This window comes from Octopus bimaculoides, chromosome 28 (genome assembly GCF_046866305.1).
Source record: "Octopus bimaculoides isolate indiv1 chromosome 28, ASM4686630v1, whole genome shotgun sequence".
NCBI classification, from domain to species: Eukaryota; Metazoa; Mollusca; class Cephalopoda; order Octopoda; family Octopodidae; genus Octopus; species Octopus bimaculoides.
Genome location: NC_142955.1, coordinates 16,307,595 through 16,335,452, shown reverse-complemented (window position 1 = coordinate 16,335,452; position 27,858 = coordinate 16,307,595). Strand labels below are relative to the sequence as shown.

Sequence of the window (27,858 nt, the reverse complement as noted above, 5' to 3'; positions counted from 1 at the left end):
TTGCATGTTAAAGTTGTCGTATTTCTGTAATTTCAACCAATCACTGACGTCTATTCAGCTGAATACAGTTACTGCTGTTTTTGTAAACAATAATTTTTGCCCCGTTTAATTATATCATTATTCCCTAGTAAGGGTTTAGGGTTTTAGGGTTAGGGTTCGGGTTTTAGAGTTAGGTTTAGGGTTCGGGTTAGGGTTAGGGTTATGAGTTATAGGATTTTAGGGTTAGGGTTAGGATTATGAGTGAGGTTATGGCAAAAATAATCATAACCCTAAAACTAACCCTAACTCTAAAACCCGAACCCTAACCCTAAAACCAGTACAAACGCACGAACGATGTCATAAATAACAGTACCGCTGATAGTTGTTGTTGACAAACTACGGCACTAATGTTATTCAAGGAAAAAGATCCCATGACACCGTTAGAACATGTTGTTTACATTCCACGGCAGTAATTGTTTTCACCTCAATACACGTTGAAATTACCGAAATACGACAATTTTTTTACATGAAATAACTTCGAATATAAAATTTTTTATCTGTTCTATAACACAAAATATACAAGTATACGAAGTTTGAAAGTGTTTCGGTACCAAAAACACTACATAAAACATAAATGAAAAGTGTTGCCCGTCAAATCAGAAAGATCCCCCTTTTCTTCAAAGTAATATGCAGCATCCACCTCTGTTTCCAGTATCTCCTTCAGACTGGCAAAGTTAAATGATTTGGATGTGGTCATTCTAGGCTTTTACCAACAAGCAAAACGTAAACAAACAAACAATTGTCAAAAATGTTTTTAAAAAATTCGAAACTCTGCAAAAATCCGGTACAAATTCTTCATGGTTCAAAACGTTCCTTACTTTTTACTCAACCTCATACATGTATTCGTGTCTGTTTGTCCCCTGCCATCACTTGACAACCGATGTTGGTGTGTTTACATGCTGTAACTTAGCGGTTCAGAAAAATAAACCGATGGAATAAGTACTAGCCTTAAAAAGAATAAGTCCCGGGATCGATTTGTTCGACTGAAGGCGGTGCTCCAGCATGGCCGCAGTCAAATGACTAAAACAAGTAAAAGAAATAGAAATTAAAAAATAGTTGAAGCTGTTTCTCGGTGTTATATTATGTTGGGGACTTTTAAAATATGTCACCGGCCTCATTGACACTGGAAAATTATCAAGGACACTGTCTATTCTTTGTGTTTCTAATTAATTGAACTAAATCTAATTATATCTTCTGTGTTAATTATCTCGTGTTAAGAAGATCGTTACTGTTTGTGTGCAAAATTGGGCCAACTGCATGATTGAGGGTCGGTGTTCCATCTCCGTGATTAAAAATTTCATTTGATCGCATCTTTACATCGTTAATTGGTTGTTCCCTTTTTAACAGGACAGGCGAAATGGCTTTTAATCAACAACAAATCAATCAATGAACTTTCCTTGGCCTTCTTCACTTTTTATTTGGACTTTATATCAAAAATTCCACTGGTAAGTAGAAAATATATCTACATTACATCTGATCCACTCATGTAAACAGAAGTCTGTGATACCTAAGACAACAAACTGAACCATAATTAATTAACTCAGACATTTGTCAACTTCAATAATTGCTCAAGAAATAATAAGGAGAACGTTAATCTTGTTTCAGTCATTTGACTGCGGCCATGCTGGGGCACCGCCTTTAGTCGAGCAAATCGACCCCAGGACTTATTCTTTGTAAGCCTAGTACTTATTCTATCGGTGTCTTTTTGCCGAACCGCCAGGTTACGGGGACGCAAACACACCAGCATCGGTCGTCAAGTTTTTAAATACGATCATCAAAAACACAAATAAGGCCAGCAGAGTTCTGATCCAGGCATGTATTAAACCCATCATAACTTTTTTATTTTTAAGAATTTTCACAATTATGGCTCAATTTGTTGTCTTAGAATTGCATGATGCAATTAATACAATTATCCAATAAAAAAATTTTTTCTTTAAATTTCCCCACCCACACACTTCCCAGCTCCTTAATTCCAAAACTTTGCACTGTTTTGCAATTTTTTCATTCTTGGTTTTAAAATATGGACAGTCCAATTCTGCGATTTATTTCTCTATAATTTCCAAATAAATTTTTAAATTCTTCGAAATCAAAATTGTTGCACTTACTGACAGAAAATTATGTTATTACAAAAAATTATCTCAAACATATTGTGAATAAAGTATTAAAACTTGAAAATTTGCCCACAAAATGTACAATCCCAATTTCAATGTGAATGTGAGCTTCTTGCTTGGGGTCACTCTTATTTCTGAAAAAAAACAGGGGTCTGTTTTGTTAGAAATAAGGAGAGGGTGTGTATTGTGTTATTCTTCCAATTTTCCTGGCAAAGGAAGTTTTGCATACTTGCAATGTATGACAACATGGCAAAGAAGGATTACCTGGAACTTGTTTCTCATTGAAAACCAGAAACACTGGAAGCGGTAATTATTTTAAGTTATTTTAAAGATAATTTATTTTACTAACATAATTTTCTGTTAGTAAATGTTTTTCTCTTACACATGGTGATGAAACCTGCAAAGACTCTATCGTATACACACTCACGTAAAAGCACGCACTACAGTCTCGGAGTGGTTGGCGTAAGGAAGGGCATCCAGCTGTAGAAACTCTGCCAAATCAGATTGGAGCCTGGTGTAGCCTTCGAGCTCCACCAGTCCTCAGTCAAATCGTCCAACCCATGCTAGCATGGAAAGCGGACGTTAAACGATGATGATGATGATGATGAATGTGTGTCTCTCACCCCAACGCTTGACAACCGGTGTTGGTGTGTTTATGACCCTGTAACTTGTCAGTTCAGCAAAAGAGACGAATACAATAAATAACAACGAAACCAATAGAATAATTTATAAGTATTGAGATCAATTCATTTGCCTAAATTTCTCCAATTTGGTGCTCCAGCATGGCCACAGTGTAATGACTGGATCAGGTAAAAGATATAATCTTACACAATGTGAAGGTGTAGTTGTAGTTTACAAATTTTTAGATTTCGCCCAATGTTATATGATGTCATTTGTTAATCAATAAAGAAATGTTATAACATTTCCATTTTGATCTCTCCTTTGTATCTAAATGCTGTTTCTTTATCATTTCAGATTAATGGATGACATTGGCACAAAACAACCTTTTTAACATTGGGTACATCTGGAATATTCATCATGTCTTAAAGACTAAAGGAAAATGTTTTAAGGAACAGATACAATAACCCTACTGCTATAAATCTAGGGTTGAATTGCTATGAAATATTTGCTCTCACTTGAGATTCATAGCAACATTTCTCTATCTCTTTATCTGGTGCTTTTGCATTCTAATTAAACTTGAATATATTTCTAAAGGAGTTTGCAGCATCTTTAGATATTGATGAAGATCACAGTTGGTAACCATAGCGGTATTTGTGTAAAAACAGAAACAAGAAAACCATTGAAATATTGGGATGGACAGAGAATAATTTGAAGGGATTAATGTAATACAGTGAAACAGCTAAAGGATTTGGTTTTGTTTTTATTCCTTGGAGAAATGTCAAAAGATATACAAAAGTCATCATATCAGTGTGATATCAGTGATAAACCATTCTGTGAAAATGATAATTTAAAAGTGCAGAAACAGAATCCTTCAGGAGGAAAACGATACCATTGTGATATCTGTGGTAAATCATTCGCAGTAAATACCAACTTGACTAGACACAAACGTATTCATACAGGAGAGAAACCATATCATTGTGATATCTGCAGTAAATCTTTCTCTCAACTATGTAACTTGACCTCTCACAAACGCACCCATACAAGAGAGAAGCCGTATCACTGTGATATATGTGGCAACTCATTCTCGGAGAGTAGCAACTTAACTAGACATATACGTGTTCATACAGGAGAGAGGCCATTTCACTGTGACATCTGTGGTCAATCATTCTCTGAAAGTGCCAACTTAACCACACACAAACGTATCCATACAGGAGAAAAACCATATGATTGTGACATCTGTGGTCAATCATTCTCTGACAGTACCAACTTAACTAGACACAAACGCATCCATACAGTAGAGAAACGATTTAATTGTGATGTCTGTGATAAATCATTCTCTAAAAATAGTGAATTAACTAAACACAAACGTCTTCATACAGGAGAAAAACCATTTCACTGTGATATCTGTGGTAAATCATTCTCTCGAAGTAGCGATTTTACTAAACATATACGTATTCATACAGGAGTGAAACCATTTCACTGTGATATCTGTGGTAACTCATTCTCGGACAGTAGCAACTTAACTAAACACAAACGTATTCATACAGGGGAGAAGCCATTCCTTTGTAATATTTGTGGCAAATCATTTTCTAGAAGTACTGCCTTAACTACTCACAAACACACAGTTTAGAAACTATTACCCCGTTCATAAGGCTAGGAAAGTTTTGCAATATTTTGAGTGCAAGAATATGGTGGTTATTGAGTGGCCTCCACAGGGCCTGGATTTGAATCCAATAGAAAATTCATGGAATTATCTTTCTAAAAGAGTTCATGCTAAAAACCAACAAATTTGTCCCAATTATATAATTTTATTGAAGAAATATAGCAGAATATTCCAAGTGATTTTTGTGCTCGTTTGTCGAACTCCATGTCCCGCTGTAATTGAAAATAAATGGTTATGGAACTAGACACTAGTAATAAATTGTTCATTGATCATTTGTGTTGTAAATTTTCAGTTTAAACAAAATAATGTTGGTATGGTCTTAAAATTATTTTGCCGACAATTTTTAATCACTTGAATTAATTGCGCATTAAAATTATTCAGATTGTAAAAAGATATATAACGCCTATATCATTTACAAATGAAAAAAATTCTACATAAACTGTAAAAAGTAAAATAATTTTATAGTTTTGTTAAAAATAAATTAATGAAGGACTAGAACTGTTATGATCGGTCTTAAACTTATTTTGGCCAGTGTGTATGTATATATATATATATCATCATCATCATCTTGAGAGAAAAGCTGAACATTAGAAGCATCAGTTGTGGCGTGCAAGAGAGACGATTGCGCTGGTATGGACATGTGGTGAGAATGGAGGAGGATAGCTGCGTGAAAAAGTGCCACACCCTAACAGTTGAGGGAACCCGTGGAAGAGGTAGGCCCAGGAAGACCTGGGCTGAGGTGGTGAGGCAAGACCTTCGTACATTGGGCCTCACCGAGGCGATGACTACGGACCGAGACCTTTGGAAATGGGCTGTGCGTGAGAAGACCCGGCAAGCCAAGTAAGATCGTTGCCAGTGCCCCTGGACTGGTTCTTGTGCGGGTGGCACATGAGATGCACCATTTTGAGCGTGGCCGTTGCCAGTACCGCCTGACTGGCTCCTGTAGGATTTTCGAGCGAGATCGTTGCCAGTGCCCCTGGACTGGCTTGTGCGGGTGGCACATAAAAGACACCATTTCGAGCGTGGCCGTTTTCGTGCGGGTGACACGTAAAAGCACCCACTACACTCTCTGAGTGGTTGGCGTTAGGAAGGGCATCCAGCTGTAGAAACTCTGCCAAATCAGACTGGAGCCTGGTGTTGCCATCCGGTTTCACCAGTCCTCAGTCAAATCGTCCAACCCATGCTAGCATGGAAAGCGGACGTTAAACGATGATGATGATGATGATGATCATCGTTTAACTTCCGCTTTCCATGCTAGCATGGGTTGGACGATTTGACTGAGGACTGGTGAAACCAGATGACAACATCAGGCTCCAATCTAATTTGGCAGAGTTTCTACAGCTGGATGCCCTTCCTAACGCCAACCACTCGAAATGGTGTCTTTTATGTGCCACCTGCACATATATATATATATATATATATATATATATATATATATATATATGTATATATACTATGCCAAAATTTTATTTAGAGTTACCCAAGGTTTCGCACCCACAAAGCCTTGTGGACAAATGTCAGACTATATGAATTCAAAATTTTAAAATATCTATGCCGCAAATGTGAGGAAACAGAACTTGAGGAATATGAAAAAATGTTAAGGAGTACAGGTTATTTTCCCTTAAATGGGGGGGGGGAAAAACCTTTATATATTCAGAGAGACCTAATGATCAAACGGGGAGATCCAATTTTCCAATAAGTAGCGCTTGAAGTGGACACATTTAGAAAATACTTCTTTACGACTATTTAATTTCACCAGGCTTCTTAAAATCCTTAAGAATTTTGGTTCTCTCCACGATACGGATCTTGCAACGGCCACTTCTTTTCATATAAGGACCCAGAAAATCAATTTCCACTTAACATCACACAGGGTCCTTTGATCTTTGAGGTGTCACACATCTCAGGCCAGGGACATGACAAGCCGTCTTTCTGGGACTCTGAAGGATGACTGGTGGTTAAGCCTTTAATGTTTAAACCGGCCATATCCGGCTCAAATATTCCAACTGTTTTATGTTCAAACTGGCAAGATTCAGCCTCTCACACCCACCCTACAATGTCATTCTAAAGCTAAACAAACACACCATCGAAATCTCAAAGCTACAACATAATGCATGATTAATTCAAAACGATATGAATAAATAAGCATTACATTTGATAGAATAATCTGAATGCTAAAAAGTTAAGAAAACGTTTCTTGAACGAAGGACTTGCTGAACCAATATATTTAAAAACACAGGATCTGGCCCTACATGGCGCGGGGGTGGTCAACCCATCTGTGTCGAAGATGAATGTTTGGTCCTCATTTGAGGTGGTGGAACTGGGAATAGCAGATACCTCCTCCAAGTCTTTGGTTCTGGATAGATCATTTCCAGGTTCGGCGTTTGTACTGGTCACTCTATCTGCATCTATGGTTTGTTCATTATCCGTGGCGGTGGTCTCAGGATCATCGGTGACGTTCTCTGTGATGCTGGTCCCATCTTGGTTATTATTTCTGGGTGTGGCAACTGTATTAGCGTGAGATCTGGTTAATCTGCTAAGAATATTGCTGTTTGATGTTACATTACTGTTATTACGGATATTAGATCTAGGTGTCACCGTAACCTCATATCTGACCCCTTCAGCCTTGCATCGGCCTCCTTGGACAGTTATTATATACCCTGCAAGAACAACCTGCTTCCTCCCCCTCAATTTCTTCATTTTTCACATTTTTCTATAACTCTAACCCTAAAATCCCAACCATAGCCCTAACCCTAACTCTAAAACCGTGACCCTAAAACCAATACAAACGCACAACGATGTCATAAATAACAGTGACAAACGAAATATACACCGCCGATAGTTGTTGTTGACAAACAACGGCAGTAATTTTATTCAAGGGAAAAGATCCCAAAATAGGCAATTTCGAAAACGCTAAAAACAAAACGAAAATACTTCCACAAACAAAATAAATTGAAAACATTTTTTAAATAACTAATAACTGAATTGAATAAACTATATACACGTGTATCTCAAATGTAAATATATCAGAAATAACAGTAACAAAGTAAATTTACACCGCCAGAACGTCTTGTTGACAAACCACAGCAGTAATTGTTTTCACCTCAACAGACGTCATTGATTGGTTGAAATTACCGAAATACGACAACTTTAACACGAAATAACTTCGAAAATAAAGAATTTTCTTCAAAACGCCAAGAGTAAATGATGTTTTAAATGACACATTCTAGCAGTATACGAAATTTGAAAGTGTTTTTAGTTACAAAAAATTATTTTTTCTGTGTGCCGGCCGAAAGGAAAAGATGCGACGTTGCTTTCTTTTAACATTGATGTCACTGACGTCATTCAAACGAATGGAAGATTTTCAAATAATCAACTCCGCTGCTTAATCAATGTCTTTCTAATTCGTTGAGCTAATCTCACAGAAATACAACCAAAAGCCTTCTAAAAGTAACGTGTAATGTCAGGTGTATTTGGCTGCTATTTTTACAGGTTCAGTGATTGTGTAAACCCTCACTTGTTGATACGTAATTACTATTTAGCTGGATAATGATTTTGGCATTTACCAGTGATTAGATACATATGAAAACGCACATCGTAATAGTTAAGACTGTTTCTCGGTCTATATTATGCTGGGGACTTTTCAAATTTGTCACCGGTCTCATGGAAGTACGGGAAAATTACGAAGGACGTCGTCTATTCCTTGTGTTTCTAATTAATTTAAATCTAATTATATGTGTTAATTATCTCGTGTTAAGAACGTTAGTCTTTGTGTGCAAAATTGGGCCAACTGCATGTTTGAGGATCGGTTTTCCATCGCCTTCCTGATTAAATATTTCATTTGATCACATCTTTACATCGTTAATTGGTTGTTCCCTTTTTAACAGGACAGGGGAAATGGCTTTTAACCAACAACAAATTAGTCAATGAACTTTCCCCCAGCCTTCTTCACTTTATGTTTGAACTTTATATCAAACATTCTAGTGGTAAGTAGAAAATATATCTTCATTACATCTGATCCACTCATGTAAATAGAAGTCTGTGATAACTAAGACAACAAACTGAACCATAATTAATTAGCTCAGACATTTGTCAATTTTAAGAATTGTTCAAGAAATAACGATAAGAATGTTAAGCACTTGTACACTTGTAAAACAACTGTTTTCACTGATATAGATACCGTTAGAGATGAGAAAGGTGTCGGGAAAAATAGGTCAATATACAGTTTAAGCCCTGGTCACGAAAACAAAAAGAAACCAACCTATTACGTGTAAAAAAAAATGTATAGGAAACTGGTATGAAAACACAAAATTGCGCAATCGAACGGTTGGGTAGGGAGAGGACTTTCGGGAAATTCACAAGATCCGATTTTTTCCTTCAAAACTCTGAGGAAAAAGGGAACTTTAATGAATTTTACAGAAACGCCTTTCAAACAGCATAGATTACGATTATAAAGAAATTTGTGGAAGAAATGTTTTCCGAAGGGGTGGGGACAGGAGATTGAAACAACGATGCGAAAATGCCCCACACTTACAGTTTTGAAGATAGTTGTTTGTTGTTGGCACTCCGTCGCATACGACGTCGAGGGTTCCAGTTGATCCGATCAACAGACCAGCCTGCTCGTGAAATTAACGTGCAAGTGGCTGAGCACTCCACAGACACGTGTACTCTTAACGTAGTTCTCGGAGGATATTCAGCGTGACAAGGCTGACCCTTTGAATTACAGGCACAACAGAAACAGGAAATAAGAGTGAGAGAAAGTTGTGGTGAAAGAGTACAGCAGGGTTCGCCACCATCCCCTGCCGGAGCCTCGTGGAGCTTTATGTGTTTTCGCTCAATAAACACTCACAACGCCCGGTCTGGGAATCGAAACCGCGAGTCCGCTGCCCTAACCACTGGGCCATTGCGCCTACACACACATAAACGTTAGCACGCGGGGCGAAATGCTTAGCGGTATTTCGTCTGCCGCTACGTTTTGAGTTCAAATTCCGCCGAGGTCGACTTTGCCTTTCATCCTTTCGGAGTCGATTAAATAAGTACCAGTTACTCACTGGGGTCGATATAATTGACTTAATCTGTTTGTCTGTCCTTGTTTGTCCCCTCTGTGTGTAGCCCCTTGTGGGTAGTAAAGAAATAACACATAATATATATATATATATATATAGATAGATAGATTTAAAATAAGCAGAAAATGGAGGAAACTTTTGATCAACAAGCAAAAAAATTGACCAACATCGGTTGATTATTTTTTAATATAAAACTTTAAGATTGCTTACACCAGTTTCAGTTACCAATGTTTGTCAGTGCCTCCAAAGAAATATAGAAATGGTGCAACATTTCCATTTTGATCTCCTCTATATCTAATACTGTTTCTTTATTATTTCAGATTAACGGATGACTTTGGCACAAAACATCTTTTGTACATTGGATGCATCTGGAATATTCATCATGTTCTAAAAACTAAAAGAAAATGTTTTAAAGAACAAATATAATAACCCTACTGCTATAAATCTAGACTGGAATTACTGTGAAATATTTGCTCTGATTGAAGATTCATAGCACCATTTCTGCATTTCAATCATCTGGAGCTTCTGCATTCTAATTAAGCTTGAATATATTTCTAAAGGAGTTTGTAGCATCTTTAGATATTGATGAAGATCACAGTTGGTAACCATAGCGGTATTTGTGTAAAAACAGAAACAAGAAAACCATTGAAATATTGGGATGGACAGAGAATAATTTGAAGGGATTAATGTAATAGGGTGAAACAGCTAAAGGATTCGGTTTTGTTTTTATTTCTTGGAGAAATGTCAAAAGATATACAAAAGTCATCATATCAGTGTGATATCAGTGATAAACCATTCTGTGAAAATGATAATTTAAAAGAGCAGAAACAGAATCCTTCGGGAGGAAAACGATATCATTGTGATATCTGTGGTAAATCATACTTGATAAATACCACCTTAAAGAGACACAAACGTATACACACAAGGGAGAATCCATATCATTGTGATATCTGCGGTGACTCATTCTCAGAGAGTAGCAAATTGACTAGACACGTACGTATCCACACAGGAGAGAGACCATATCACTGTGACATTTGTAGTCAATCATTCTCAGAAAATGGCCACTTAACTAGACACAGACGTATCCATACAGGAGAAAAACCATATGATTGTGATATCTGTGGTCAATCATTCTCAGAAAGTGCCAACTTAACTAGACACAAACTTATCCACACAGGTCAAAAACCATTTCACTGTGATATCTGTGGTAAATCATTCTCTGTAAGTAGTGCCTTAACTACTCACAAACGTATTCATACAGGTGAGAAGCCATATCACTGTGATAACTGTGACAAATCATTTTCTCAAGCATATCACTTAACAATTCACAGACGTATTCATACAGGCGAGAGACCATTTCAATGTGATATCTGTGGTAACGCATTCTCGGACAGTAGCAACCTCACTAGACACAAACGTACCCATACAGGAGAGAAACCATTTGACTTCGATATCTGTGGTAAATCATTTTCTCAAATGGGTCACTTAACAATTCACAAACATATTTATTAAGGAGAGAAGCCATATCTCTGTGATGTCTATAGCAAAGCATTCTCTCAAATTTCTGAATTAACTTTACTATTATATTCATACAGGAATAAACCATTTTCTCAAAACTCAACTTCAGTAGACATGTATCTATCTATACAAAAGTGTAACTTTTCCGTTGTCAAATTTCTTTACAACAAACAACAACTAACATTTGCAGATGATTTTTTTTTCTGTTAAATCCTGGATTATCTTTGTGGACTTTACAATCATCCATGAACCTTTGGCAATAATCATATCCCTCGTGGTTGTTTCACAGCCAGATGCCCTTCCTTATGCCAACCCTTTTAGTAACCTTTTATGCGGGACATAAAAGGTTACTTGGACACAAGCTGCTTGTTAAAATTCGTTTTATTTAAGAAATAACTTGTATAACCATAAAGGCAAATTATATTGCAACCACTTGTTTTATCTGTCTGTTGACAATTGAGCGTGTGAATCTCTGAATTGGTCAACAAAATGTTTGTTTTTTTCAAGATGTGTTGTTCATCACATTTACATTAAATGCTTAAAACTACATGTTTACTCGTTTCTTTTTGTCATTGAGGTGTGCTGAAAAAAACAGCTAAATAACGTTTTTTGGACTAACATAAACATTTATTTACATGAAAGAAAATTACCAGAGAACTTTCGTCTAATTCTTCCAGATCTTTCTGTTAAAACCATTGAAACCATTTGTGGGCAAAAATTCTAATGTTTATCGTATGTAACATATTTTTCATTGCATTTGCATTAAATGCATATTGAATGCTTAAAATTACTTGCTTACTGATTTCTTTTTGTCATTGAGGTGGTTGTGAAGTGTGCTAAAAATAACATTTTTTGAATAAATCTTTTTAAGTTCATGCTGTTGCATTAAATGCATATTGAGGGCTTCAAACTACAAATTGCATATTGTTTAGAAATATTGATAATACATGCTATTTTTAGGATGCTGACAAAATGTGCAGTCACACACAAAATGACAGCTTCTTGTCCTATTTCCTCTTTCCTGACTGGGTGAAAATGATCAAACTTGCCTTTTATACTTCAGTTGCAGCTTCTGATACCTCACCACTACCATCTTCATCTCTCTTTCAGTATCCATTCCAGTTCTTCATAGACACCCTTATATAATGGGAGCTAACCATCAACCTTCCGTACAAGAAAAAAAAAAAAGAACTTGCTCCTGTCCCTTCTATCAAACTTCTCGACTCCTCAGGTAAAGCTACACCTGTCTCTTCCATACTCCCATGCAGTCTAATTTGACTATTACATCTGCTACTTACTGAATTCCCTCGTGCTGCTGCCATGCAAAGAATTCATCCTATGCTATCTGTGAAGATGTTGGTGTTAGGAAGAGAGAATCCAGATAAATTTATCCCATCCACATGGTTCCTGGTTCAGTCCTGTGTGGCAACTTGAGCAAGTGTGGTCTGCTATGGTCTTGAGCCAACCAAAGCCTTGTGAGTGGATTTGGTAGACAAAAACTGAAAGAAGCCCATCTTATATATGTATGTATGTGCGTGTGTCTGTGTTTGTCCTCCCAACATCACTTGACAACCGGTGTTGGTGTGCTTATGTCCCCATAACTTTGTGGTTCAGCAAAAGAGACTTAAAGAATAAGTTCTGAGGTTGATTTTTTTCAGCTAAAACCCTTTAATGTGGTGCTCCAGCATGGCCACAGTCAAACGCCTGAAACGTGTAAAAGAATATATTTTGTTTAGGCAGAATGAGACTAATCACCTGGTGTAGAACTCAATACACATATGCTTCACAATGCAATGTTGGGTGAGTATAGAGTGGTTAATGGACAAAGAGATAACATCAGGAAAACAAAGGTTATGAAATGAACTTCAGCAGCTTAGTTGTTTCTGCTATAAGATGTGGTGGATTCTTAGTTGAGTCCCTGGGTAACATCCTATAGCTTCATCAGAGCCTTGAATATGAAGTGCACTTTATTTGGGAAAATTACTTTTTCAGAACATACAGGTGTTACAAGTAAGAAAGTCTGTGTTGGTGGCTATGGAAGATTCTGTCCAGATGTAGGAGAACGTATACAAATATACACATGCACTTATATCAGAAGGAAAAGGAAACTCACGCAGATATATGGTCACAGAGAAAGAGCAGAAATATATAGGTATACATGCACATGCAAACACATACAATATGCGCTTATCCTTTCATGGTTGATAAATTAAGTACCAGTTATGCACTGGGAACAACCGTGCTCGAATGTTGTTTTTCAAGTGCCAGTAAGGTGACATTGGCTATGATCATGCTCAAATGGTGCTTTTTACGTGCCACCGGCACAGGAGCCAATTTGCGGCCCTGGCAACGATCACACTCAGATGGTGCTTTTAACGTTCCACTGGTACAAGTGCCAATCAGGTGGTACTGTCATCAGGCCGATTATATATGTGTGTACATATATATATATATACATACATACATACACATTCATATATATATATATATATACACATACATACCTATTCATATATATATATATATATATATACATATACATACCTATTCATATATATATATATATATATACACACACATCAATTTGTTCTGCAAGATTCCTGATGTGAAATCATGTTAAAGCAGATATTGTATCTGGGGATGATCAATTTTCTTTTTTTGCCACTTAAACACACACACTATATTTTTTTCTCTCTTCAGATTTTATTTTATTATTTTAACTTATGTCTGTTGCACGGAAATCTTTCGTCACACATCTGTGACCTCTTCAGTGACACTTTTCGTTTCCATGTGTGTTCTTGCTCTACTCCATTCTCTGCATTTACGTAGCACCAGCACGGCTGCACTGGCACCCACACGGTTACGAATGTTCAGTTGGAGGGGGATGCAGGGAACAGCCTATATGCAAGGACAACAGTGTTTTTACTTAGCATGACGTATCTTTTCAAACACAGCAAACTGTGATCCTTTCTCACCACTTCATCTCACGTCTTCCTAGGAAGGAGTAGACCTAGGAGTAGGCTGTTCCCTGAAAAATAGCAACCCAGGATTTTGTGGATGAAATGCCTAACAAATCAACTTCAACATAAAAAAAAACCCACAAAGGTTAATAATCTATGCTTTAGTATAGAAAATGGTCTTTAAATTTTGGTGGTTGTTTTTGTGTTACACTTTTGTATGGACTGATACATGTTTATTTAAGTGACTTTTTTGAGCAAATGATTGGCCACACATATCACAGTGAAATGGCCTCTCTCCTGTATGGACACGTTTGTGAGTTGTTAAGGCACAACTGACAGAGAATGATTTACCGCAGACATCACAGTGATATGGTTTCTCTCCTGTATGAATACGTTTGTGAGTTGTTAAGGCACTACTAACGGAGAATAATTTGCCACAGATATCACAGTGATATGGTTTCACTCCTGTATGAGTTCGTTTGTGCATAGTTAAGTGATCGATTTGAGTGAATGATTTGCCACAAATATTACAGTGATATGGCTTGTCTCCTGTGTGAATACGTTTGTGCCTACTTAAGTGACTGCCATCAGAGAATGAGGTACCACAGATATCGCAGTGAAATGGCTTGTCTCCTGTATGAATACGTTTGTGAGCTGTTAAGGAAAATTTAACAGAGAATGATTTACCACAGGTATCACAATTATATGGTTTTTCCCCTGTATGAATACGTCTGTGAGATGTTAAGGCACAGTTTACAGAGAATGATTTACCACAGATATCACAGTGATATGGCTTCTCTCCTGTATGAATACGTTTGTGAGTCGTTAGGTGAATTTTTTGCGAGTATGATTTACCACAGATATTGCAGTGAAAAGGCTTCTCTCTGGCATGTATACATTTGTGAATGTTTAGGTTACATTTTTCAGAGAATAATTTATCACAAGTGTCACAACGATATAATGATTTTTCTACTTCTTCCGACATTTCTTTAGACCCAATCATTGAAGTTTCTCACAGCATTAAAGTTTTCCTTATCTTTCGTTTCTCACTGTTATCAAACTCGATATTCACTGATATCTAAAGATACTGCCAAAACCTTTATAAATTTATTAAAGATAGAATGCAAAAGCACCAGATAACAAGATAGAGAAATGGTGCTATGAATCTTCGCTCAGAGCAAATATTTCCTAGCAATTCAACCCTGGATTTGTAGCAGTAGTGTTATTATTGGTTCCATAAAACATTTTCTGTTAGTCTTTAAAACATGATAAATATTCCAGATGTATCCAATGTACAAAAGTTGTTTTGTGCCAATGTCATCCGTTAATCTGAAATGATAAAGAAACAGCATTAGATATAGAGGAGAGATCAAAATGGAAATGTTCCAACATTTCTTTATTAACAAATGACATCATATAACATTGGGTGAAATCAACATATTTCTAAACTATAGCTACACCTTCAAATTGGTATCTATCTATGTATCTATCTATATTTTTCTATACATACATATTGAAATAGAGAATAGTGGACACCAACATTCTTCACTGGTGTAAAATAACATTTGTTATTGTTGTTTACCGAGGAGGCAGGGAAAGGAGTTTCGAAAAATTCACACAATCCGAGATTTTTTCACTCATAACTTTCAGGAAAATGGGTATGTTATAATGAAATTTTATAGAAATATCTATCAAATAGTATAGATTAAGATTATAAAGAAATTCGTAGGGAAAATTTTTTTTCCGAGGATGTGGGGAGAGAAGTTGCAGATCAGGAAGACCAAGTTGGAACTACTCCATTTTGACGGGGATTTTTCCCATTTCTTTTTTACCCACACCCTTCAAAATGACGGGTGGGAGGAAACATCATATTATGAAAAAAGTTTTTAAATTCTTTCCCATAAATCCCTATAAACTCTGAATCCACAGCATCTAAGCGTTATTTGATGGTAAATTCGTTAAAAAGGATCCATTTTTCTGGAAGTTATGAGGCAACAAAATCGGAGGCGGGTAGAGATCTATAGTTATGTGAAATAAAAAAAAGTTATGAGGGGAGATATTTGAAAGGTATAGGGTGGGTAGACGCAAAAAAGAGAACTCCAGACCAAAATATAATTTGGTTGAGACGCTTGCTGTTTGGATTTTCACCTGTGGGGTGTGCAGGATTTTCATGTCAGTTACGACTAAAGAAATGATGAAATTGCACGTGCATAATACATATTCCTGCAGAGTATTCCCGGATTTCTAGAAGCCGGTTAAGAGGTCCGCTACTGCGTATATAGATAAATATGTATGTATATCTGACGAAGGTTAGGAATACGCAGACCCGGTACTTAGGGTCGGGGTTAAGGTGGCGCCGAAGACGAGTGGTGTGCGTATTCTTTACCTCCGCCTGTATATCTTACCTGTTAATAATATACAAATGAATATCTAGTGTGAAAATAGATTCAATTTTACCAAATTTCCATCAAAAGATACAAAACACGTTAGTGTTGTTCTTGCTATCAACACTGCTTGCAGCGGAAACGGGACACAACTACAGTCTCCGCTCTCTAGTAAAGAAAAGCAAAAAAGTATATCAACGTTACAAAAGTAGAGTAAAAGATTTTAAAAAAAGAAAATGAAATATGATAATATTTTGATGTAAATAAACCAGTTCCATGAAGGTTTTTATTCTGCTCGGCGTCTGATCCGTTAATCACGGCTGTCCAACGATTAAGACGCATTGTTTTATATTAGGTAAAGACAGTATCCATCTACCAACGTCATTCGACACTATGCCGCATTTTCGTACTAAAATACCAAATAAAATATCTATATTATATATCTATTATTTACTATTGTAGAAAGGAATTATTGATAGGATATTATAATTCATAACAGTCTTCCCTGCCGAGTAAAAAGTTAGTCACAGTGCATTCAAAACATATAGACCTTTAGATAAAAAGGGGAGTCTTGATATTTCGTCCTGATCTCAATTTTGTCCTTGAATAGTTGGCGTGTTTTTTACCCGTATCATTCTCGTTCAGGTACTCTTTGCCAGTTGCAAATCTGTTCGTGTTTCACAGTAAGCAAAGTGTCTTTATTGATACATGACTACTATTGGTTTACTGTCGGGGTTGGTTTTTTGCGGTTTTATTATTTTTGGATTTTGTTGTTCCGTATTGAACTTTGTGTAGTTAACCCTGGTTGTGCTAATGTGTTATCTTTGCTTCTTTGATTGAAAGCTTGTCCTCTTTGTTGTATTCCTCTCGGGGGACTCGCAGAGGAAAGACAACAAGTTGTACAACTTAGTTATTACATTTATTTATTTATTAATTATAAATAAAGAACGCACTCACCGAATGTTCGTTATTAAGAAACAAGAATCTTGTCCCCGCCATATACATCAATAACATTCCACTTCGACAGTCACATCAAAAAGACAACGAAACAGGGTCCTGAGACGAACAACATACAAATCTAACAGTCCATATAACACTGCTGAAACAAGATTGTGTGTCAACACTGTATCTATTTGTCTGTTACCAAACTGTATGCTTGCAAAGTGGGGAGAAATCATCTCCAACAATGTAACGTTTTCTGAGATGTTGATGATGCAGTATTGTACTTCGATATTCTGGAGGAATTCAGGTAGAATGGTGCCCACTGTCGATGATCTTGGGGGTCGTGTTAATAGCTGTACAGAGGGAGTCTTTCATGGCTGATAGTGCCATAGGAAGGCCTGTCGACCATGAAAATTTATCTAGTTGTAGGAAACTAAGTACTAGATTTATGGTTTTCATGAGATTGCTGTTGATCCTTTCTCATTGGCCATGGTCTTGAGGTCAACAAGATGTTCTACTTATTGTTGCATTAGTATGAAGGAAGTCCTGGAGCTTTTTATTATGAAATTAGGTCCCTCTGTCAGAGTGGGTACAACTTGGTGATACAAACGATGAAAAGAGGTTGAGCAGCTGGGAAACTACTGTTTCAGTACTCATGTCATTGATTTAACTCTAATATTAATACTATACGTCCCCATTCCTTTCTTTTCGACAATGATTTAACTCATGTCTTTGCATGGGTACCTGGAGTACTCATCGACTATTACCAATAAATAGTGGTATTGTGCAGTTGATGTCAGGGGACCAACAAAGTCAATTGAGAGGTGCTACCAAGGTCTTGATGCTTATATTAATTGACCTATAAGTCGCTTCGTCCCACCGCATGGCACCTTGGGCAAGTGTCTGCTGCTATAGCCCCAAGCCGACCGAAGCTTTGTGATTGAATTTGGTAGGCGGAAGTTACTGTCGTGTGTGTATATGTCTGTGTATGTGCTTGTGCCTCTCTCCCAGAGAGAGAGAGAGAGAGAACCAAATTTACACAGAGAAATAAGAAGCAAGCTTAAATAAACAAGCAAAGAGAAGATCAAAGCCCAGCATGAACAAAGGCCTTGGATGCAATTAATCAATGAGAAGCAATCAAACATATATACATCCATATACAAATATATATATTTAGGTACATATAAAAACAAAGCCAGGAAGTTTGAGTGTTGAATAGATATTTATTTACCCACGTGACTTCACAATCTTCTTCATGGAGTATATATTTTCAGAAAGCAAGAAACTGTGTGTTCATGTTTGCATTAATATTTCTGCTCAGCATTATCCAATACAATTGTATATTCATAGAAATCTGAGAAATAACAGAGTCACGTATTTCTATGGATAGATACGTGTTTAGTTAACTGACTTTTCTGAGAGAATGATTTACCACAGGAATCACAGCAAAATGGTTTCTCTCCTGTATGAATACGTTTGTGAGAAGTTAAATTACAGTTTGCAGAGAATGATCTGCCACAGATATCACACTGAAATGGCTTTTCCCCTGTATGAATACGATTGTGAATAATGAAGTTACTTCCATCAGAAAATGATTTGCCACAAATATTACAGTGATATGGCTTCTCCCCTGTATGACTGCGTTTGTGTTTAGTTAAATTACCACTTGAAGAGAATGATTTACCACAGATATCACAATGAAATGGTATTTCTCCTGTATGAGTACGTTTGTGTATAGTTAAATTACAGCTTTGAGAAAATGATTTACCACAGATATCACAGTGAAATGGCCTCTCTCCTGTGTGAGTACGTTTGTGAGTAATTAAGGTACTATTATCAAGTAATGTTTTACCACAGATATCACAGTGATACGGCTTCTCTCCTGTATGACTGCGCTTATGTTTAATTAAATTATTGCTAGCAGAGAATGATTTATCACAGATATCACAGTGATATGGTTTCTCTCCTGTATGACTGCGTTTGTGTTTAATTAAGTTACTGCTAGTAGAGAATGATTTACCACAGATATCACAGTGATACGGTCTCTCTCTTGTATGAATACGTTTGTGATGAGTAAAGTTACCCTTTGTAGAAAATGATTTCCCACATATATCACAGTGATATGTCCTGTCTCCAGTATGAATAAGCAAATGAGTTGCTAAGGAACTACTTACAGAGAATGATTTACCACAGATTTCACAGTGATATGGCCTCTCTCCAGTATGAATACACATATGACTTGGTAAGTAACCACTTTTAGAGAATGATTTACCACAGATATCACAATGAAATGGCTTCTCTCCTGTATGACTGCGTTTGTGCTTGGTTAACGAATTGCTTGCAGAGAATGATTTACCACAAATATCACACTGAAATGGCTTTTCCCCTGTATGAATACGTTCGTGAATAATGAAGTTACTTCCATCAGAAAATGATTTGCCACAAATATTGCAGTGATATGGCTTCTCCCCTGTATGACTGCGTTTATGTTTAGTTAAATTACCATTTGCAGAGAAGGATTTACCACAAATATCACAGTGAAATGGTATTTCTCCTGTGTGAGTACGTTTGTGTATAGTTAAATGAATGCTTTGAGAGAATGATTTACCACAGATATAACAGTGAAATGGCCTCTCTCCTGTGTGAATACGTTTGTGTGCAGTTAAGCTACCACTTTGAGAGAATGATTTACCACAGATATCACAGTGAAATGGTTTTTCTCCTGTGTGAATATGTTTGAGTCTCTTTAAGTGACGACTCTGAGAGAATGATTTATCACAAATATCAGAAGGATATGATTTTCGTATACCTTCCGACATCTCTTACAGATGAAAATAGATCCAGTGCTTGAGGTTTCTCACTACATTAAATTTTTCCTGTATGTTTCTCCTAGTTATAGTTAATTCCAGACAAATATTTCCACTGCATTCAAATGCAAACTTCACTGATACCTAAAGATGCTACAAACTTATAAATTCATTGAAAATTAATGAGAATGCAAATCATCAGATAATGAAGTAGAAAATTTTGCAGAGCAAACATTTCATAGAATTTCTACCTTAGATTTATAGAAATAGGCTTAGATGTGTTCTGTATAACCTTTTTCTTGAAGATTTTAAAAGACGAAAAATGTTGAAGATGTATTCATTATAAAAGAGAATTTCTTTCATGCCAATGTCATCCATTAATCTGAAATAACAAAGAAACAGTATTAGATATGGAGGAGAGATCAAAATGGAAATGTTGCAATATTTCTATATTGATTAACAAATGACATCATATAACATTGGGAGAAATCTAAAAATTTGTAAACTGCAACTACACCTTCACATTGTGTGTATGCCTGGATAATATATATAGATATTAACACAAAAATTTAAATTCTGGTCTGAAAGTATTGTTTCAAGAATACGATGCAGGAAAAATGTTAATATTTACGTCAAACGAAAACTATCAGGTGAAAATGGTACGATATGAAATTAAGGAAACTCGACTAAATAAATAAAAAATCAACGTAAAATATTCTCTATAACTTCTTGACGATCTGTTGCAGGGTCCTCTTCACGATATATTCACATACCATGCAGTTAATGAGAAGACATTACTGAAATTAGTCATTACTCGTTTTACTTCAGTTTAGGCATCCAAATGATTAAATTAGACATTAGCATGGGATAAAATTGACAAGCAGTACAACAGAGAAAAGAATATTCATTGTTAAACTCAAAAAATTATCCAGATATTCTATTAGATAATTCTTAATTACAATCATATCAAAAGTAAAGAAAAATTTGTTGCAAAAAAGGACCTGCCACCTGATTGTTTCGGACTTTCAACTTCAACAACAACTATGCTGGCCAATTTATACTCCCAAAGATGATGCAACAGTACAAAATAATGATTGCAATACACGCAATGTAATAATTTCAAACTAATGGGGAGAAAATAACGTAAGTTGCTCATTTTGCCCCCCACGCCAATTTATTTTTCAGAAAATTACAAGGAGACAAAATCGCCGAGCCCATTTCTGTAGTTATGCCCTGATTTACTCACTGAATGAGTCCTATCCAAAAGACTGAAAGGAAAATTACACAAATCAGGAGTCAAATGCGCAAATATCATTTAATGACTTTGAAGAAAGCCGCCCCTGGTCTTCCTGCTGGTTTCCAAGAATACTTAAGCTGACGTCTGCAAATATAGACTAATCTCTTATGGTTCAGTTTCTTGTCTTTACATATCACCGACCTCCGTTTACATGTGCGGAACAGATGCTATGGAGGTATACTTTTTACTTACCATTAGAATACGTGCTGCTGACCAAGGATCCTCTCTTGAAATAAAGTTAGTTTTTTCCACCATCGATAGTAGAAATGTGTACAATATTTTCTACGACAGTGATGCAAATAAGTTTCGCTTTTGATTTGAGGTCTAAATGGAAAATGAAGACGGGCGAGGAAATTTCATTGATTGATTTGTTGTTGATTAAAAGCCATTTCCCCATGTCCTGGAAAATAGGCAACAACCAATTAACGATGTAAATCTGTGATCAAATGGAATATTTCATGATAAAGGTGATGGAATACCGACCCTCAAACATGTAGGTCGCCCTATCTTATCCACCTTAACACGAGATAATTATTACATTTCGTATAATTAAATTCGTCCTAGTTAATTGGGAACACAACGTGTACAAAGAGTCGGTGATAGCGCCTGAATGATACCGGTGACATATATTAAAAGTCCCCAATATAACACTCAATTACATTAATTGCATCTAACCAACGGTAAATAGCAAAAAGAAAAGAAAAAAAACATCATCCAGCTAAATAGTAATTACGTTTCAACGAGGGTGTCTTCGCATGGTCACTGAACCTGCTAAAATAGCAGCCAAATATTTCTGACATCATTACATATAACTTTCAGAAGACTTATAATCGTATGGTTGTTCATTAAACGGACAAAGAATTTCTTTACTAGGGTTATATCAGAATTTGTTGTGAAAAACGTTTTCTGAGTGCAGGAACAGGAGTTTTGGTTAATTCACAATTCTTTATTTCCTCATACGTTTTCCAGAGGTTTATGAATTATTCACCTCTCCTCCATGTCGTGTTTTCCCCCAACAAATTCCTAAATAATCGTAATCTACACAGTTTGAAACAAATCTATTGAAAATCCGGTAGAGATGGACTATATGTAATCTGAACCTTTCCCCCACTTATTTATTAATTTTTTTACGGAATCCCACGTTTTAGGCTATGGAGATTCCGATTCTGAAAAAAAAAATTTTGAAAAATTTCAATTACCCCCCCCCTAGCAGGCTATTTACATGCTAGAAATAACAGCCAAATCTCACAAAACTAGTGTTAGGGTTAGGGTTAGGGTTAGGGTCAGGGTTAGGGTTAGGGTTACGGTTTGAGTTAGGGTTAGGTTTACCCTGTGGATCTATATAAAAAACCGAGGGGAGGGGTCGAAATTTTGAAATTGAGATTTTTGAAAAATTTTTTCCAGAATCGGATTCTCCATGGTCTGAAACATAGGATTCCGTAAAAAAAAAAAGGGGGGGGTGTATACCCAGATTACATATACTCCTTCTCCACCGAAAATCCTATAAATATATCCATTTTCCTTGGTAAATTTTGAGTAAACAAATTCGGTGAGTAGGGGTTACATACGTAGTTACGTCGAAAATCTTTATTGTGTAATGAAAGTATTGTGTCTGTTTGCGTTTCCTTGTCTTGTCATCGCATGGTAGTTGTAAACGAGTGCCATCGTCACACAAACCATGTCATTCATTTGCAATTTTCTGTGAAAGCGTCTTCCCATGGTCAGTTTCAGAACTAGTAACATGGTAGTGGTGGTGGTGCTGCTGCGTACAACACTATGAACCGCGGGGGCCTATTGCTACGCTCTGTGTTCCAGAAACTTTCAGAGACGAGTTTTTACATTTCATCCTTCCTGGGCCACAGGTATTTGTACCAGTGATAACCTACGTGTAGACAAACCCCTTCTACACGTGCTCCACCACTTTCTACCAATACAGCTTCTCCACCACCATCACAAAGTAATTTCATCATCTCGAGACCCCCCCCCCCCCCCCCAACGCCATCACCATGAAGTCACTTAGAAACATTTATAAAGACTCGTTTATCATAGCCAGATGGTAACCAAGGTAACCTTGTTTATTTACATGGCATACTTTTTTGCTTTTATTTACTAGAGAGCGGAGATTGTAGTTTTGTTCTTTGATGTTAGGTAATTCCGTTTCCGCTGCAAGCACTGAGGATGCTGAGAACAACAATAAAGTGCCTTGTATCTTTTGACGGAGATTTGGTGAAATTAAATCTATTTTCACACTAAATATCGATTTGTATAGCAGGTAAGATGTACACACATATTTATCTATATACACAGTAGCGGTCATCTTATCCGGCTTTTAGAAATCTACAATAATATCTTTGGTCGTAACTTTCTTTAGCCAAAAAGTTTGAAGAATTGGAGTGATAGAGGCAGGAGAGAGTTTCTAAATGATAAGAAATCTTGGGGAGTGTTTGTGGACGGATGAGTGAATTTAATGTTGCTCAAAGAGGTACAGAACCAGCATATGCTGTCGAGCCGCGCTGCTGATATTAGGGGTTGCGTTCTATGCCTTGACCCTAGCGTAGAATGGGGCTTCTCTCTGAGCTGTGTGTCTTGTGGCTACCCCCTCCTAAACAGTGGGGAATAGGCCTGGGTATATATAACAGCAGCCAAATCTCCCTTAAATTACTTTTTCCTCTGAAAATATTTACATAGGCGCAGGAGTGGCTGTGTGGTAAGTAGCTTGCTTCCAAACCACATGGTTCCGGGTTCAGTCCCGCTGCGTGGCACCTTGGGCAAGTGTCTTCTAAACTAGAGGCCAACTCCATGAGTAAATAAAAAAACATTCCAGTCTGAATCCGGACTTGCAATCCTGAAATTTTGGATTTCCAAGTTTTCATTACTGCGATTATTTTCGGCGAGTTTTTGCAATGAATTTTTTTTTGTACGATAACAATCTTTATAACTTGGAAATAAATTTTGGGAATAATCGAAATTAAATGCAAAATCCAGGAATAACTTTTGGCGAATTTTTTTTTTTTTAAATGATTTTTTGCGACGAATATGATCATCCTAGGGATATGACTGGGGAAGAAGCAAATTCTCCAAAACGAGTTAGGGATCTGATTACAGGTCTTCCCATTCGGGGTCTGTAGTTTAAAAGCTATACTACTAGCCTAAAAGCTGCCCTATCACGTGTGTTTATGTGTATATATGTGTGTGTGTGTATATATGTATATATATTTATATATATTTTGGTGCGAATGGTATTTTTATACAGCGCTGTGTTTACAATCTTGTAAATAATAACAACAATGGTATTTTTATATTAACGTCCTCTTTTCATGCTGGCATGGGTCCTACTGTTTGACCAGGGCTGCCAAGCTGCACCAGACTCCTGTCTGATTTTGCATGGTGTCTACAGCTCGATGCCCTTCTTAATGCCAACCAATATTGGCTATGATTACGATTTCACTTGTCTAAATGACTTCAAAGGACCAGCATATCACCAAAGGTCTCATTCACTTGACATTGGCTCTGTAACGCCCAACATTCAAAGAACATCCCATCCCATATCTTCACCACCTCATCCCATATCTTCCTCGGTCTACCTATCCCACAGATACTCTCCACAGTTAGAGATCAGCACTTCACACAATTTGAAGGTGTAGCTATAGTTTACAAATTTTTAGATTTCACCCAATGTTATATGATGTCATTTGTTAATCAATATAGAAATGTTGTAAGATTTCCGTTTTGATCTCTCCTCTATATCTAATACTGTTTCTTTATTATTTCAGATTAACGGATGTCATTGGCATGAAAAAAAACTTTCTTTTATCCTGGATATATCTTCAATATTTAACATCTTTTACAGTCTTAAGGAAAATATTATACAGAACACATCTAAGCCTATTTCTATAAATCTCTGGTAGAAATTCTATGAAATGTTTGCTCTGAACTGAGATTAGTAGCAACATTTTTCTACTTCAATATCTGATGCTTTGCATTCTCGTTACTCTTTGATGACTTTCTAAATTTATAGCATCTTTAGATATCAGTGAAGTTCGCAATTGATTGCATTGAAAACATTTGTAAGGAATAAACTATAACTAGAAGAAGAAGGAAGATGCAGGTAAAAATTTAATGTGGTAAGAAACTTCAAGGATTGGGTCTATTTTCATCCATCTAAAAGATGTCGAACGATGTGCAAAAATCATTCTATCATTGTGATATCTGTGGTAAAGTAATCTCTCAAAGAAGGGACTTAACTATACACAGACGTACTCACACAGGAGAAAAACGATTTCACTGCAAAATCTGTGGCAAATCATTCTCTGGAAATAGCCAGTTAACTAAACACAAACATATTCATACAGGAGAGAAGCCGTATCAGTGTGACATCTGTCGTAAATCATTCTCTCAGATTACTCACTTAACACGTCACAAACGAATTCACACTGGAGTGAAGCCATTTCACTGTGATATCTGTGGTAAATCATTCTCTGCAAATAGTGATAGAACTCGACATGAACGTATTCATTCAGGAAACACACCATTCCACTGTAATATTTGTGGCAAACCATTCTCTCTAAGTTGTCATTTAGTTGAACACAAACGTACTCATACAGGAGAAAAGCCATTTCACTGTGATATTTGTGGTAAATCATTCTCTGTAAGTAGTAACTTAAATAGACACAAACGTATTCATACAGGAGAGAAACCATTTCACTGCGAAATTTGTGGTAAATCATTCTCTGGAAGTTACGAATTAACTAAACACAAGCATATTCATACAGGAGAGAAGCCATTTCACTGTGATGTCTGTAGTAAATCATTCTCTGCAAGCAGTAATTTATCTAAACACAAGCGCATTCATACAGGAGAGAAACCATTTGGCTGTGATATTTGTGGTAAATCATTCTCTGCAAGTGGTGACTTAACTAAACACAAACGCAGTCATACAGGAGAGAAACCATATTGCTGTGATATCTGTGGTAAATCATTCTCTGCAAATAGTGACAGAACTCGACACGAACGTATTCATACAGGAGAGACACCATTTCACTGTGATATCTGTGGCAAATCCTTCTCTGCAAGCAGTAATTTAACTAAACACAAACACATTCATACAGGAGAGAAGTCATTTCACTGTAATATCTGCAGTAAATTATTCATTACAAGCAATGATTTAACTACACACAGACGCATTCATACAGGAGAGAAACCATTTGGCTGTGATATCTGTGGTAAATCATTCTCTCAGAGGACCAACTTAACTAGTCACAAACGTAGTCATACAGGAGAGAAGCCATATCACTGTAATATCTGTGGTAAATCATTCTCTCAAGGTAATAACTTAGCTAAACACATATATATTCATACAGGAGAGAAGCCATATCACTGTAATATCTGTGGTAAATCATTCTCTCAAGGTAATAACTTAGCTAAACACATATATATTCATACAGGAGAGAAGCCATATCACTGTGATATCTGTGGCAAATCCTTCTCTGCAAGCAGTAATTTAACTAAACACAAACACATTCATACAGGAGAGAAACCATTTCACTGTAATATCTGAGGTAAACCATTCACTGCAAGCAGTGGCTTAGCTAAACACACATGCTGTCATACAGGGGAGAACCCATATCACTGTTATATTTGTATAAGCCCTCGACTATACAGCCTTATTTTTCTTTTGAGGAACAACGTTGTTTCGTTCAACTTATGGCCCTGCTAACATTTGATTGACGCATTTTCCTCTTGATCTATAACCCTTCTAGGCCACAAAGAGTTTAAATAAATGAAATAAGTTACCCCACAGGTGACTAGTCACTGTTCAACGGTATACTGTTTTTTTGACCTATTTCAAAAAGTATTGAATATTACTTTTAATATTCAACTGTAAGGTAATTGGAGAAACGGGGTTTATATATATATATATATATATATATATATATATATATGTTTAAGAAAATAGAGATAATTAAATTAATTATTTATTAATTACAAAATTGGCTCTCATCACTGACTGTTGTTTCGATTCAAGACTTTGGAAATTAATTAGCATAATTAAAAACATTTTAAAGTTATATCTTGTGGAGGTGCAATGGCCCAGTGGTTAGGGCAGCGGACTCGTGGTTTCGATTCCCAGACAGGGCGTTGTCAGTGTTTATTGAGCGAAAACACCTAAAGCTCCATGAGGCAGGGGATGGTGGCGAACCCTGCTGTACTCTTCCACCACAACTTTCTCTCACTCTTACTTCCTATTTCTGTTGTGCCCGTAATTCAAAGGGTCAGCCTTGTCACACTGTGTCACGCTGAATATCCCCGAGAACTACTTTAAGGGTACACGTGTCTGTGGAGTGCTCAGCCACTTGCACGTTAATTTCACGAGCAGGCTGTTCCGTTGATCGGATCGACTGGAACCCTCGACGTCGTAAGCGACGGAGTGCCAACAACAACAGAGTTATATCT

General features: G+C 36.6%; 5 protein-coding genes across 10 annotated transcripts; 3 read left to right on the top strand and 2 right to left on the bottom strand.

Moving 5' to 3' along the window:
* The first annotated feature begins 286 nt into the window (after positions 1 to 286).
* LOC106868508 (uncharacterized) lies at positions 287 to 4,692 on the top strand. The gene is made up of 2 exons (XM_014913811.3): positions 287 to 1,484; positions 3,126 to 4,692. The coding sequence occupies exon 2, from the start codon at positions 3,547 to 3,549 to the stop codon at positions 4,399 to 4,401; it is 855 nt and encodes a 284-aa protein (XP_014769297.1). The 5' UTR covers positions 287 to 1,484; positions 3,126 to 3,546; the 3' UTR covers positions 4,402 to 4,692.
* A 1,374-nt stretch (positions 4,693 to 6,066) lies between these two features.
* On the top strand, positions 6,067 to 11,802 carry LOC106868509 (uncharacterized). The gene is made up of 2 exons (XM_014913816.3): positions 6,067 to 8,417; positions 9,818 to 11,802. Exon 2 carries the CDS (start codon positions 10,239 to 10,241, stop codon positions 11,007 to 11,009), a length of 771 nt encoding a protein of 256 aa, XP_014769302.1. The 5' UTR covers positions 6,067 to 8,417; positions 9,818 to 10,238; the 3' UTR covers positions 11,010 to 11,802.
* A 1,064-nt stretch (positions 11,803 to 12,866) lies between these two features.
* On the bottom strand, positions 12,867 to 18,168 carry LOC106868510 (uncharacterized). 4 transcript variants are annotated; one of them, XM_052977357.2, is made up of 2 exons: positions 17,317 to 18,168; positions 12,867 to 15,304 (listed from the first exon to the last, which is right to left on the bottom strand). In XM_052977357.2, the coding sequence occupies exon 2, from the start codon at positions 14,976 to 14,978 to the stop codon at positions 14,181 to 14,183; it is 798 nt and encodes a 265-aa protein (XP_052833317.1). In that variant the 5' UTR covers positions 14,979 to 15,304; positions 17,317 to 18,168; the 3' UTR covers positions 12,867 to 14,180. The 4 variants fall into 4 exon arrangements, with proteins under 4 accessions (XP_052833317.1, XP_089200701.1, XP_052833315.1 ...); XM_089344575.1 differs by lacking the exon at positions 17,317 to 18,168 and adding an exon at positions 16,910 to 17,286; XM_052977355.2 differs by lacking the exon at positions 17,317 to 18,168 and adding an exon at positions 16,381 to 16,860.
* A 336-nt stretch (positions 18,169 to 18,504) lies between these two features.
* LOC106868522 (uncharacterized) lies at positions 18,505 to 23,430 on the bottom strand. 3 transcript variants are annotated; one of them, XM_052977348.2, is made up of 3 exons: positions 22,974 to 23,430; positions 21,598 to 21,805; positions 18,505 to 20,490 (listed from the first exon to the last, which is right to left on the bottom strand). In XM_052977348.2, exon 3 carries the CDS (start codon positions 20,118 to 20,120, stop codon positions 18,672 to 18,674), a length of 1,449 nt encoding a protein of 482 aa, XP_052833308.1. In that variant the 5' UTR covers positions 20,121 to 20,490; positions 21,598 to 21,805; positions 22,974 to 23,430; the 3' UTR covers positions 18,505 to 18,671. The 3 variants fall into 3 exon arrangements, with proteins under 3 accessions (XP_052833308.1, XP_052833310.1, XP_089200572.1); XM_052977350.2 differs by lacking the exon at positions 21,598 to 21,805; XM_089344446.1 differs by lacking the exon at positions 22,974 to 23,430 and having other exon boundaries at positions 21,598 to 22,085.
* Positions 23,431 to 23,496: 66 nt separating this feature from the next.
* On the top strand, positions 23,497 to 27,224 carry LOC106868529 (uncharacterized). The gene is made up of 2 exons (XM_052977352.2): positions 23,497 to 23,677; positions 25,179 to 27,224. Exon 2 carries the CDS (start codon positions 25,574 to 25,576, stop codon positions 26,960 to 26,962), a length of 1,389 nt encoding a protein of 462 aa, XP_052833312.2. The 5' UTR covers positions 23,497 to 23,677; positions 25,179 to 25,573; the 3' UTR covers positions 26,963 to 27,224.
* Positions 27,225 to 27,858: the final 634 nt, after the last annotated feature.